General features: G+C 37.0%; 2 protein-coding genes across 12 annotated transcripts in view; one reads left to right on the top strand and one right to left on the bottom strand.

The window, feature by feature from the left end:
* The window catches only part of FERRY3 (FERRY endosomal RAB5 effector complex subunit 3), a 22370-nt gene extending 16816 nt beyond the window's left edge, over positions 1-5554 (bottom strand). For 3 of the 11 annotated variants that reach the window (XM_084509656.1, XM_084509662.1, XM_084509665.1), the window contains exons 1-5: positions 5429-5554; positions 4931-5128; positions 4506-4651; positions 3101-3282; positions 31-130 (exon numbers count right to left, since the gene is read on the bottom strand). In XM_084509656.1, the coding sequence (XP_084365782.1) occupies positions 31-130; positions 3101-3282; positions 4506-4651; positions 4931-5108 (606 nt within the window). In that variant the 5' untranslated portion in view covers positions 5109-5128; positions 5429-5554. Of the gene's footprint in view, positions 1-30; positions 131-3100; positions 3283-4505; positions 4652-4930; positions 5129-5342; positions 5392-5428 lie in introns of those variants that run through there. The other 8 variants (XM_084509659.1, XM_084509663.1, XM_084509666.1 and 5 more) reach the window with 6 other exon arrangements.
* RAD51AP1 (RAD51 associated protein 1) lies at positions 5493-14874 on the top strand. Its single transcript, XM_084509748.1, has 9 exons — positions 5493-5580; positions 6003-6046; positions 7486-7627; positions 8415-8524; positions 8846-8926; positions 10375-10527; positions 11849-12004; positions 12927-13067; positions 13969-14874. The coding sequence occupies exons 1-9, from the start codon at positions 5549-5551 to the stop codon at positions 14094-14096; spliced, it is 987 nt and encodes a 328-aa protein (XP_084365874.1). The 5' UTR covers positions 5493-5548; the 3' UTR covers positions 14097-14874.

Raw genomic sequence — 14874 nt, 5'->3', positions numbered from 1 at the left:
ATGTGTTCTAGTTCAACGCATTAAGATTACCTGCTGAGATTCAAAATGCTGAGCCGCTAATGAATTTACATCTTGGTCTGTTAGAGATTTCCCTAGCTCCTGCATCACCTTATCCATTTCTGCTCCTTGTCTGAAAGGAAAGGAAATGCAGATTTACGAATAACATTTTCAATAAACTGGCAGAGGATGTGCCGTCAATGTGCGCTTGCAACCCAGAAAGCCAACAGTACCCTGGGCTTTCTCAAAAGAAGTATGGTCAGCAGGCTGAGGAAGGTGACTCTTCCCTTCTACTCTGCTGTCATGAGACCCCACCTGGAGCACTGTGCTTAGCTCTGGGACTTCCACCACAAGAAAGATATGGACCTGTTGGAGAGTCCAGAGGAGGGCCAAAGATAATCAGAGGGCTAGAACACCTCCCTTATGAAGGCAGACTGAGGGTGTTGGGGTTGTTCAGTCCAGAGAAGAGAAGGCTCCAGGGAAATAATACAGAAGCCTTCCAGTACTTTAAGGGAAAGCTGGGGAGGGCCTCTTTATCAGAAAGTGCACTGGTAAGACAAAAAGCAATGGTTCTAAAGTAAAAGAGGGTAGATTTAGCTTTAACATTAGGATGAAATTCTCTGCTTTGCAGGTGGCAAGGCATTGGAACAGGTTGCCCAGAGAATTTGTGGATACCCCATCCCTGGAAGCATTCAAGGCCAGGTTGGATGGGGCTTTGAGCAACCTGGTCTACTGGAAGTTGCCCCTGCCCATAGCAGGGAGATTGGAACTAGGTGATCTTTAAGGTCCCTTCCAACCCCAACCATTCCATGGTTCTATAGAAAATTCAGCAAATAGCTGAAAGATAGGTCATGCAGTACTTTATCCTTCTGCTTTTTTTTTTTGGAATCAGAATCCATACATTTCAAGTCTTTCTGCAGAGATGTCCACAAGATAAGACAGTTTCTCTAGATACTCTAATATCTGGATCACTTCACTGTCCTTATTATTTGAAGAATTTTAACTAATATGTGGTCTGAACTGTCCTTGCTGAAATTCAATTACTGTGTTTTTTGTCTATTTTTCTACCAGGACACAGAAAAATCAACAGCTCTTCTCAACAGAAGCATCCCTTTATGCAGGATGGACTGGGGGAGGGATCTAGAAGACCTTACAAGGGGAACATTCTGAAGAGTCTGATAGGGAGTAAAGTATATGACAGTGCAATGGATGAACTGCATTTTACAACAGCTATTTAGTCAGACACTTAATGCTGGCAATGTTAGAGAGGAGTTCTTTATTTTACTCCTTTGAGTTAACAATTTGATCCAAAAATAATGGAACAGTCACCAGACAAAGTAAAAAAAGCAGTAAGTTTTCAGTCCCAGAACCTGAAGAATAGTTTTCTTTTACTGAAAGCAATTACGAACTAGATCTCTCAACTTTTATGCTAAAAACATACATATTTTCAATTTATTTTCAATTTAAAAATATTTTCAATTTAAAATAGCTATTATTTTTAAAAAGCACGTCCTGTTGTGTTTTCTTTTTTCCTTTCGATTAAGAATTAAGAGTCCATAAGATGTATCAAATAAAATTTCTAGATACTAAAGCCTGTTAAGAACAAAAAGACCAATACAATTTTTTAACTCTTGCCCAGGCTAGATACCATAATCCAGAGACAACTGTTATTTTGAAATGGACTTACTCTATCCCTTGTTTTTTTTTGCCACCAAGCGCAAATGATGCAGACATGGTAACCACCAGGACGTAGGCTAAACACACTTATTTTTAACAGCCAGATGAGTTTCCAAATCAAGCTACATTCGAAAAGGGGAGCTGTAATTGCTAGGCTGTCCTGCTATCATCAATTCATCCAAATATCTCGTCTCTCCTTTGTCTTCCTCAGTGTCCCTGGCTTCATTTGTCTTTTTGTATTCACCCCACCTTTAACAATGAATCGATATACTTTAACAAAAACTTAGTAATTAATATCCACTAAACAAATTTGATGGTAAGGGATTCCAAATCAACTCCTGTGCAAACAGGACATTATCTTCACTCAAGTGGGTTAGTCTCAGCTGTCATCAAAATACAAACTTTCACAATTACAGCAAGCAGATACAATAAATTCCACTGAAGTCAATACACAGCTCTATCACACTGGAGCTGTACAAGATTACTGCTCTTAATACTAAGTGCTCTTTTTTCTATATACGTAGTTGAGAAGAGTCAGTATGCAGCAAAAACCATTATGCTTACATTACTGCAACTTTTATCCCCAGATTAGAGATATGCAAGATTCAGAAGTGTTAGAAAGAAACTACAAATATGTAAAATTCATTCTGGAAGTACACTAGAAAGAACCTATATAAACAGGTGTATACCGTAAGCTTAAAAACAAAGAGTACTACCCCTTAGAAAACACACCTACTAAGGATATTTTGGCATCTCACAAGCATTGCCAGGATTCGTTGCTAGTACCTATACTATACATTCGTGTCCATTTATTTTTTGGAACCTATTTAGTTCACCTGGGGGGTGGGGGGGGAAAGAAAGTAAAACACACAATGCACGTGCTCCTCCTCGTGGACAAAGCAGCCACCTGCAGCTTTGCAAGCTTCCTGGGGAGACCACAGGGACTTTTACAAACTTCCTCCTTCAGAAGTTTCTGAATTAAAGTTTGTTCAAATCTTTTCCTCATCATTTCATCTTGTGGAACTTTCAATTTCTTATTTGAATTATATTACAATAAAGGCAAAGCATGACACATACTTAACCTAAGCACTCAAAACATCGATAGGAATGGAAATGAAACAGCAGTGGAAATTAAAATGGAATTTGAATGGAAAGTTTAAAAAAAAAAAAAAAAAAAATCAAACCTTGTACTAATCAGATGACCTTTGCTTGTATAATTTTCAGTGCCTGAGGAGAGTGGAAGATAGCTGAGCCTAACAATATAAATGAAGCATTATATGACTAAGTTTAAAGAGGGAAACACGACACTAAAATAGGGCTTTACACTGACAAATATAAATTGACAAGCATTATCATACAAGTTGTATACATCCATTAGTATGCACCTGTATTTTGTAAGACAACTGAAGAAAAGAATGCAGAATACCTTTCCCGAAGCTTTTTCAATTCCACATCTCTTTCACTTATTAATTCCGAGATGCTAACAAAATAATTGTGTTCCAGGTTTAACAGTGTTTCAGAAGCTGGAGAATGTATCAGATCATGATAAACATCTGCAAAATCTTCATCCCAGCTGGTTTCTTCAGGTTTTGCGTACTCTAATGTTGTCTAAAAATTATAAGAGAGAAGTCTTTAAAGTCACCATATAATATAAAACAATGATCTCTCATAATGGGGAGGCAAAACCAACTGGGCATTCACACTGATGCATGTCCTTCAACATACATGAATTATCTCCTTGATTTGAGCTGTCTGTATTCTGCTTTAGCTTTTATCGTTTTCTCTCTTCTCATACTCTCTTTCAAAGCAACTAGCAGCAGAAGTATTATGGTTTTGCCAACAGTGAAGAATCATCAATTTTCACCACCAGCGTGAAAAGAAGAATAATTTAGCACTTACTATTTTAAGTATTTAAGGTGCTGTCAAAAAAATAAATCTGCACAACATCATTTGCATTTGATGAAGTTTAGATAGGGTCCAAAACATCATCTGCGCAAAGAAAAACATCTTACTAGAAAGGAGGACCAAACTCTGATGTCACTACAATGTGATCAACAACAATGACTTAAGAAAAGCAATTTTTCATTAACAAAGAATGACTCAGAGATAGATGCCAGTTCAGCAGGCTCTTCTATACTGAAACGATCCTTGTATTTGCTGTGATTCCCACCATTCAGATGATAAATTTAGATGGTAACATTGAAGAAATGTCAAGAGATGATAAAATCATAATCCTTGCACTGAGGCAAGATTTTAAATAAATTTTTAAAGAGTTTGCCTAACCTATTCATAGTAACCTTCAGAGCAGAAGAGGGTAAACTCTTTCAATGATTTGAAACATTCCTGTGCTCACCCAATGCAGATTTTTCCTTCTTAAAGGTAAATTCATTTTTCTTCTTAGGCTAATTTCATTTTATTCATGTTCATCAAGGCATACAATTTGTTCACAGTTTTCTTTAGGAGACTTCATTGGTATTTTTGACGTTCTGGATGGGATCAACGCAAATCTTATTCTTTGAATCTAATGTATTATAACTCCTAGATCTAATTTTGTTTGACAGTCACTATCTATTTTACTTCTCCGTTTTGTTTTTTTAACTCTACTAAATTTTTGCCAGTAATGAGGTAAATTCAGGAAAAAACTTACTGATAAGTTCCAGGGTGAATACCTAATAATCACTTTGGAATAAAAGGAAAAAAATCATAACAATTGTAAAAATGAATTTCCATGTAATTTTGTACTTTCACAGAATTGATTACGTCTGCATACATGTGCATACACATACACATAAATCAAATTCTGAACATTAATTTTTCAGCCTTAGTCTTACCTCTTTGTAAGCTTTAGACCAAGTATCTGCCAGCTGGTTTATGTCTACTTTTCCTGATTTCACTGCTTCCAGAGCCATTTCAGCTTCTCTATCATAATCTTTTATAGTTTCCTCTTCTATGAACTTACTAAGAGATTGCTTCAGGTCTATTATAACAAACAGAGAATGGCCCATCAACAAAACCATCTAAGTGGAAGTATCAGCAATCAACTAGGAAACATAGATTTTTTTTTTCTGAAAACCTTTTACTTAGGCACTTTCCTTCTAGTACTGATAGCCATTTTCTTAAATGTTTAGCTATTAAAAAAAAAATAAAACATTTCTACTAAGTACCTTTCTTTTGGTTTCTTCAAGTGTGGTGTAAGGGATTTATGGGCATGAGTATGTGACACTAAAAATTCAAAATTTAAAAATTCAAGTCTTACCATTTTCTATAAAACATGGCAGATTGTGCAGAAGCATTAGACGTCCATGCAGATGACTAACATTTTCTTGCACAGGAAATTTAAGGGGCACTGTCAGCACTAGATGCTGATTTCCAGCATTGAATTCGTACACATAGTCTCTCTCCCTAATGCAGACGTTTCCTTTATCAGGCTTCATCTTCGAGCTGATTTCCTGAACTAGCAATAAGACGTGCATGAGTTAAATTCTAGTAAAACCATAAACAAATATGCTAACAAAAAGCGTGTTCTGTTAACAATTAACAACTTCTAGTTTTTAAAACTTTAAAACCTGCATTTTTCACAAATATTAATCTCATTTTTGACAAACCCAGCCCCATCCATTCTGCGATTTTAAACCAAGCCCAAGCCGCTTACCCCCACCACCACGTACCCCAAAGCCGAGCCGAGGCCGGGCCGAGCAGCCCCGCTCCCCGAGCCGCCCCCCCGCCCGCCCCCAGCCCCCAGTCCCGGCCTCACCTCCGCGCCCCGCCGCCCCCCGCTGCCGAGCGGCCGGCGCCAGCTTCGCGTCTGCAGGCGCAGATTCGCCACCAGCCGCCCCGTGGCGAATGTGCGGGGCGGGGCGCGGACGGTGTCGTCATGGCCGCGGGCACGGCGCGGCCGGTGCGGAGGTGAGGGCTGGTGGGGGGGGGGGCGTTTCCTAGAAAGCCGGCGGCCGTTGGCGGCCGTTACCCGCCCGTTACCCGCCCGCGGCTGAGGGGGCCCGGCCAGGGCCCCGACCCTTTGCTATAAGGGCAGCAAGGCCCTGGATCGGGTTGCCCAGAGAAGCTGTGGGTGCCCCATCCGTGGAGGTGTTGAGGGCCAGGCTGGGTAACCTGGTCTGGTGGGAGGTGTCCCTGCAGGGCAGTGGGGCTGGGTGGCTTTAAGGCAGAGCTCAAACGCTTCTGTGGCTCTGTGGGTCTTAATAACGTTACAGTAAAACATCTGAACGCGCGTTATTTTTTTCCTTAAAATCTTGAGTTACCCGAAGTCAAGTATTAGCAAGTCAGGATTCTCACTCCCGAATGACTAACTCTGTGCGGTTTTGCCACAGGAGCAAGAAAGTTGTTGATTATTCGGAATTTGGTGAAGATGATGGTAAGTGATGTATTCTTGTATGTAACAAAAATGCCAAACACTAATGCCACTACCCAAAGCATCAGTGGAGTGTTTGTAATGAATCACTTCAGCAACAAGACCTACTGCTTTTAGTGGAAGTAAACTGTGCACACTGTTAAAAGTCCTGATTCAACAGGAATATGATGACCGTAAGCCAGGATATACGAACAGTTTATTAGGGAGCTAGTGAATCCACTGTGTTATTGCAAGAATATTGTTTCTTTCCCTGCCTTAGTTTTCAGAGAGAATTGCTTGTTCCATGTCCTCCCAAAGATCAGTTCGCAGGACTGTAAACCAGAATATTGTCAGGAGTTGTGGATTGTCTGTACATAGACCTAACATTCCTATTGCAGCTCTGTACCTTGATGGGTTCTGGGTAAGAACTTAACAGTCAAATGTTGAGATTCATTGATAAGAAAAATAGATTGCAGGCTATTTATTTTCACGACAGTCCTTTCCTCTGAGCCCCAATTGGTGTCACATATTTTCGGTACTGAATTTGGGTTTCCTTACTTTCATGGATTTGGACTATGAATTTTTTGTTGCTATTGGTTTTTTGTTTTCCTGCTTGCTCTTCATCTGTTTGTGAGATGAACTGAATAGTGTGAAGTGATGGGAAGGAGAAGGTAAAGTAAATAATGTTGATGGTCCCTTGCAAGTCCTGCAGGTTAATGCAGAGCTTTAATATTATGAGTTTAAATGTGCATGACTTTTCTTAGTCTTTAAGTGACCGTTTGTAATATTTAAACAAAAGTTAAGTCACTTTTATTCTGTTCCTCGTGGTTTGTTTTTGTTTGTTTGTTTGTTTCCTCAGAATTGATCATATATATATATATATATGTATGTATATGTTCTCTGGCATTTAGAGAGCACTGAAGACCATTATACTTTTTTCCTTATTTTGTACTGTGAACTGCAGTGTCTTCAGTTGGAAGAAAGGTGGTTTCTATGCCTTCTAATTTTTTTGGAAAACTGAAGAAAATATATTGTATTTGCTAAGAGGCAATATGAGAAAGCTAGAAAAAGGGAAGCAGGAACATTTCTAATGAACAGGAGTCATTAATGGGAACAATTCACAAAACCTCAAGACTAAAACTGATTAATGACAATGATTGATATTATAAAAATTATTGTTCTGTATATGAAAAGGTGAAACTTTAGTTATTGAAATTCTGGTAACAAATGATCACCATTAAAACAGGTGTGAAAGAAGTCACGTTAAATTTTCATTAAAAATACTTTTAAGAACAGTACTGTTACATTTTTTTTTTTTTTTTCTAGTAGTGTTGATGTCAAAAAGGCTATGTTTGGTGTATTTTCAGTGTATGATGAAATTGGGTTGAGTGACTTCTTTTTGGCCACATGGAAGAATATATTGGAGGATACCTAATTACTATTTGTTGTTATTTCTTAAATAGATGAAGACTTTGCATGTATAGCTGCACCTTTAAGCAAAAAATCCAGAACACAGCTGAAGGAACCAAAGAAGGAGAAAAAAGAGAAGCAAAAAATAACACACAAAGAATTAACTCAATTTCAAAAGCAGGCACCTAGTAAAAGGTGAGAACTGTTGAAACGTGGTTAACTGTGTTTGAAAAAAGAAGCTGTATTTCAATAGTAGTATTTGTGGTGGTTTTCGTTGTTGTTGTTTTTTGTTTTTTTTCTAGAGTTTTAAACAGCTGAGAGTAAAAATACAACGTATTAGTGTGGTAATTGTTTTCAGCTTTAATGGTGTAGTTGCAAAACAATGGTATAATAACTTTACATAGGGTCAGAAAAAGTTGCCTGAGGTCAGTAGTGAACTATGTCTATTGTTTTTTACAGCTTTAAACTACAGCAATCTACCTGCATAGGTGCAGAAACAGATTTAAGTGTCTGATCTTGTCTTGATATTTCTACAATGCAAATTAATTGTAAGAATTCTATATTACTTAAGGGCTTGAATAACTGATAACTACAAAGACAAGTTTGACTCCTTAGAAAAAAACATATTTAAAGTTTAATAGAAAATAGAGAGTCAGTGCCAATAAAAAAAACTGATTATTTTGATGGTAAAGTATTGTATCAATGTTCTGTTTCAATGCAGTATTTCAAGCAAATGTTATTAGCCTTTCCTGTGATAATACCAGTTATTAGGTCTTATACTACAATGTTCCAACACCATCGTACTTTGAAGTATAGTGTGCTTTAAATATTAGTTTCTACTTTATTGAAGTCTCTTCAGGAAGTAATTCATAGTATGATGATAATTTCTTGACAAACACCAGAACTCAAAGTTTAGTAAGTCAGAGATAGATCTGTAACACTCATTTCATTGTATTATTACTTAGCCTGTTTGTTTTTTCAGAATATCCTTGGATGACAAACTCTATCAAAGAGATCTGGAAGTTGCCTTAGCCTTATCTGTCAAAGAAAAACCAACAAATATCCTTGAGGTGCAAAATTCAGAAGAACAAGGTTATTTTACAGTTCAATGCAACACTCTATTTATATGTAGCGAATTTTGACATGACTGAATTTATTTTGCAAAGAAATAGCTTGAAAGTCATGTTTTATTTCAAGATGTCATTATGAAGAAATGAGAATTTCTAGCTTGTGCCTGTCTTCTTACATTCAAGTTTTTTTTTCTGTGAGAAAAGTAACTTTTCTATAAGACTTTTCAAACAGATTGTTTACAGACAGATAAAAATGCTCATTTCACTTCTTAATATCTTTACTTTTTAAAACATAATTTTGAAATATTATTGTTTAATATATTTTTTTAATTTTATTTTCTAGATCCTAAAACAGGTAAGAAAATTGAATCAGAAAATAGGAGACCTGTTTTTACCAACTGCAGTGTAGACAGTGAACTTTTAGGTAAGTTGTTCTCATATTATGTCTTTCCAAAAATAGCATTTAAATTTACATTTAAATATGTTTTTCTCTTATTTCTGATGGATTTTGTTTTTCACCTATATGGAAAAAAATCTTACTTATTTTAAAATATTCTTAACTTTGAGGGATGCATTCATTTTTTTGTTAAAATGTCCTAAAATTGGAAAAACGCTGCTCCTTAATGTGTCCAAAATGTCAAAGCAACAAGTAGATATGACCAAAACATATGCTGTGCCACTGGGAGCTTTTTCATATTCCTGATTTTATTTTTGTGCTTCTCTACTTTCATTAGTTTGATTACAGATAAATACTGATAACTTTCATTCCTAGATAGAACAGTTTTGCCAGTTAAGTGGCATTGAGTACACCTGCAGCAAGTTTGCCAGCAACACCAAGCTGTGTGGTGTGGTTGGCACAGTGGAGAGAAGAGATGCCATACAGGGGGACCTTCACAGGCTTAAGAGTTGAGCCTGCGTGGACCTCATGGAGTTCAACAAGGATAAGTAGAAGGTGCTGCATCTGGGCTGGGGCAATCCCAAACACAAATACAGGCTGGGTGGAGAATGGATTGAGAGCAGCCCTGAGAAGGACCCGGGGGTGCTGGTGGATGAAAACAATGTGAGCCAGCAATGTATGCTTGCAGCCCAGAAAGCCAACTGTACTGCATCAAAAGAAGCATGGCCAGCAGGTCAGATGAGGTGACTCTCCCTCTCTACTCTGCTTTCATGAGACCGCACCTGGAGTACTGTGTTCAGCTCTGGGGCCTCCAGCACAAGGAAGACCTGCTGGAGTGAGTCCGGAGGAGGACCATGAGGCTGATCAGAGGGCTGGAGCACCTCTCCTGTGAGGAAAGTCTGAGAAAGTCGGAGTTATTCAGCATTGAGAAGAGAAGGCTTTGGGAAGACATTACAGTGGCCTTCCAGTACTTTAAGGGGTGCTACAGAAAAGATGGGAAGGGACTCTTTTTCACGGATTGTACTGATAGGACAAGAAATAGTGGTTTTAAGCTAAAAGAGGGTAGACTTAATGAGGTACATATAATGAAGAAATTCTTCACTAAGGGTGGTGAGGCACTGAAACAGATCGCCTGGAGAAGGTGTGGATGCCCCATGCCCAGAAGGTTTCAAGGCCAGGCTGGATGGGGCTTTGAGCAACCTGGTCTAATGGGAGGTATCCCTGCCCATGGCAGGGGGCTTGGAACTAGATGATGTTTAAGGTTCCTTCCAACCCAAACCATTCCATGATTGTGTGATTCTATAAAATGAGAACCATGTGAAAACATGTGTAGATAACCTGCTAGTCTAACAGTGTACTTCGAAAACCAAAAACAAGTTCCTGGCCCTAAGACTCAAAACCTGCTTCTTTTTGACATAGAGAGAGAGCAGAGTTACTGTGAATTTGGATTAATTAGATCACCTTCTGTTTTTTAGGTCTTGATCAGGTTCTACACGATGACATACCTAGGAGTGGCTGTAGGCAAGGGACGGCAGCATCTAAAGCTCTGTCACATCAGAAGAAGTCACTGACTGTTGACAGTGATGACAGAGAGCATGATACTGACTCTGAGCGAGAGTCTGTACCAGGTAGGCTGTAGAAACCGTCTGCTTAAGAGTTCTTTTAATGTGATTACTTACACTGAGGTTATATATGCAGGAAAGTGTGTACTGCTTCTAATGTATCTTTCCTTCCCTCTTACCAAAGCATTATATTTTAATTGTAGTGCTTGTTTTTGCAGTTGTATTCTGAGGTTTGCATCAAAACTGAATCTGGAGAACTGTCAGGTGTTCAGTGCTTTCAGTACTGGCTTTCTTTAAGTTTATTGAAGACATAGCCTCCCTTCTTTCCTTCTTCCAATTCTCATCTGTCTGAAAACCTTTCTGCGTCTGATTGGATGCCAGTCTATCCCATTGCTGTAATTCTGGTAGGAGCCAACTATTGAATGCCTAGAAAACGTGATAGACACCTCTCTTTGTTATGCCCCAGTTGTTAACATGTCTCTATCCAATCTTTTGTCCTGTACTGCAAGTCTTATTGGAAAATACTTCCAAAATTACCAGTGGAAATATCTGGGGGATAGTCTAGATACTGCTGTCAGAAAGCTATTTCTAAGACTTGCCAGTGTCTGTTACTTTCTTAAATAATAAAGCTATAAGACTTATGCAGCTGAATTTTGACAAAGTATTTTTCCATTTTTTCCATATCTTCATATTTCCATTTTTTCCAAATTTCCATATTGCTTTCTACAACTACCTGAAAGGAAGCTGTGGGGAGCTGGGGGTTGGCCTCTTCTCACAGGTAACTTGTGACAGGACTAGAGGGAATGGCCTCAAATTGCGCTGGGGGTGGGGGTTAGGTTGGAAATTAGGAGACATTTCTTGGAAGGGGTTGACCAGGGAGGTGGTGAAGTCACCATCCCTAGGGGCGTTTGTTTAAGGAAAGGTTGGATGTGGTGCTTAGGGACTTGGTTTAGTGGGTGACAATGGTGGTAGGGGATGGTTGGACCAGATGATCTTGAAGATCTTTTCCAACCTTAATGATTCTATGATTACACATTAGAGCAAGAATATGTAAAAATTCGAAGAACTGTCAAATAATTGTAACTCTTTCATCTTGCACATGTGGGATATTTTTACTTGATAATTAAACAGTTTAAAGCATTATTATTTGCAGTTTATATCAGGGTGTGCTGACTTCCAAAAAAAAAAAAAAAAAAAAAAAAAGAAATCTGTAAATACTGAATATATTATGACAGCTATTTCTTTCTCAGTTCATCATATAAATATGTGCAAAACTGTGTGCTTAAGATACACTGGTTCTTTACATTCAGAGTGAGATTAGAAGATCCTGGAGTAATAATAAATTATATTTCCTGTAAAGAGATGAAATCCCTTTTCGTTGCTATAGATGAGGAATCAGAAGACGATTCAGATTATAATGAAGATGATGATGAAGACTTTGCTATGGAAAAGAAGAAAACCAAAGGAAATAAAAAAGAAACCAAACAAAAGAGGCAGGGTGAAAAAGAAAAAAAGACTCCAACATCCAAGATTAATATTACAGGTAAGTTTCTACTAGGAATTTGAAATGAAAAGTTCCTTTTGTATACAAGAAACAACGTCTGTACCTTTGACAGGGTTTTTGTTTGATGCTTATCCTTGTTTTTCTTATTAAAAAACAAGTATTTTAAAAGACCTGAAGTAACAAATACGACTAGCTGATAAACTGACTTCAGAGTTATGATGAATAAGGCTATATGCAGAGTAAAAGGGAAATGGTGATGAGAAAAAAAATCCAGGAAGAAAAAAGGCTTTATAGTAAACAAACATTGCTTACTATAAAAATAGTTTTTCTTTTTAAAACTAGCTTTTAATAAAAGGTTAAATAATATTATGTGATCTGAGGATTTTAAAAAATAAATGAATATAATATCAGGGCATGTTCTTGCATTTACATATATGAATCTTTAATTCAAGGGTAGCCAAACAATGCTAGTACTAATAACTGTTGGATTAAAGTGTTAAATATGCAACTTTTTCAGACTTAAGTTGTTCACTGTATTTACTTTCTTCTAAATAGCTTAAGAAAATTTTTACCCTTGTGTTCATCTTGTGTCTGACTTGATAATGTCTTTTAATTTCAATACTGAGTTTACAATACATAATTTAATCTTTAGTTTTATTTATGACAGGGAATAGTTTGCTTTGAATAGCTGACTGAAGAATCTTAGCTCTTAGCAATCTAGCATCTGGAATATCTTTAACAAGAAATTCTTGTAGTGCTTATTTACAAACTAGTATTGAAATTCCAGCATGTAACAGGACTGACTGTTTAAATCTATATTGAGTTTTGGAAGACAAGGCATTACTAACATATTCGTTTCACTCAATTCAGAGAAGTCTTGCTGTAAAGGGATCTATCATCTTATACAGTGTGACAATTTCTCTGTAAAAGTATTATTCTAAGGCTGCTTTTATTTTCTAAGTATCGCCTGTAGTTCCTCCTTCACTGGTAACGGAACTAAAATCTGAGCCAACACAGATGTCCAGTTCTTCAGAACCAATTGGAAGGCCTTTACATGCATCAAGTCCTGTAACAGAGAAGAAGCCTAAATGGATACCACCAGGTACCTGTGAGATTGTAACTATAAAAAGATACATTGGTTGTATTTAGTAAAGAATTCCAGACACTTAAAGTAGACAAACAAACAAACAGCATTTTGGAACGACTACTGCCCTCTTAAAATGCAAGGTATTCTTTTAACCTTAGGTTAAAAAAGAAAAAGAAAAAAAAAAAAAAAAAGCTATCTTCATGCTTCTTTTCCTCTTACGGCATTATCCTTAACTCCTTTATGTGGGAAGGATAATGAAATATTTTCCAGAGTGTGAAGCAGATCTTAATCAAGAGATTGTCTTGTGGCCTCTTCTCTCTTATACCAGAGATAAAGAAAGCTCTTAATATGCTGTATTGTTATATATTCTAAACAAATAATAATAATGTGCTGAAGTGTTCTAACTGCTTTAGTAAAGTAAATACTTAAAAGCTTTAGGTTATCAGAATGTTTAAGCTGCTGCTGCTGAGTCTTAACTATTACTTTGTTTTTCCTTAATAGTTGATTTCCTTTAATGCACACATTAATTTTCTGTTTGACTTGTTTCTCTCAAGCCTTCTTTTGTCACTTGATTTTGTATTTGATTCTGTGATTGTCTGTGGTGCACCTGAAAATGCTCAGTAGACCAGGAACAATGTTTTTGTGCTTGTCCAGTGCCACATGGTGGTGTTTCTCTGTGTTGCTTGTTACTTAAAACTGTGTGCCATACCTGCACATACCTGCTGCACTGGCTCCCAAATAGATTGATTCCCTGCAAGTATGCTGATTTTCATGTGCTTTTGTGGTATGTTGTTCTATCCTTATTACAATGTCTTTATAATACTTTTTTGTTCTGCTTTGAATGCATAAAAAGACAGGAGTTAGGCTTTCTTTTCTTAAAACTGCTTACACCTTTTTGTTTTAAAATTATTTTCAGCTGCATCGGGAAGCACTAATAACATTGGGAAATATGCTTCGGTTAAGTCACCTACTCATGGTCTTAGACTTGGCCTCTCCAGACTAGCAAGAGTCAAACCACTGCATCCCAGCGCTACCAGTGGTTAACTGGTCGTTGACAAGGTATCATGTGAAGAACTGTGTTCACAAAAGACTTTGGAAAGCATTTTGCTTATAAGTAGAGAGTAGAAAACCAGCGGGCAGCAAAAGCTTCGTGGCATCATCTGTTTTGCGGGACAGTTATTATGTACATTTCTAATACTACAGAGTTTTTATTCTGTAAAATGCAAGGCATCCCTAAGTGCTATTGAATAATATTATTTAATCATGGTGACATCTGATCTGGTCACCAGTTCTTTTATGTGTTATACTCTGAGATAGTTTATAATAATTGTCATTCTTTTATCTGAATGTGGCAATAGTCAGAAATACTATGTAAATTATGGATTTTTATATCTCAAATGAATTGTTAACACAAGTGAAAGTTACAGTTTAAAAAAATATTTATGGGAAGAGACATCACTTCTACCCCTTCATTCTTGGAAAGTTTCTCTTCACTCAAAATCTGTTAGTGTTTGCATAATTTATGTGTTTGTTAATTTTTTTTAATATAGATATGAATGGTATTTAGAATGCTATAATAAAAAAAAAGTTAAAATAAAATACTTTAATAAAACAAATTAGTAAGACTAGATTATATAATTTTGAAGTTCATTTCCAAATTTTGGCTACAGTCCTGCAAATATTTTTGCGAGTGAAAAATTTACTTGAAGTCAATAACATTTCTTAAATTCAGACAATAAGGTTTTTGCTTTGGGCTCCTTGATCTTTGGTGAAGACTCTGATATCCTGCATATTTATTGAATTTTATAAAACTTGAAGTGAC

This window comes from Aythya ferina (genome assembly GCF_964211825.1).
Source record: "Aythya ferina genome assembly, chromosome: 1".
NCBI classification, from domain to species: domain Eukaryota; kingdom Metazoa; phylum Chordata; class Aves; order Anseriformes; family Anatidae; genus Aythya; species Aythya ferina.
This window is presented reverse-complemented; position numbering and strand designations above follow the sequence as displayed.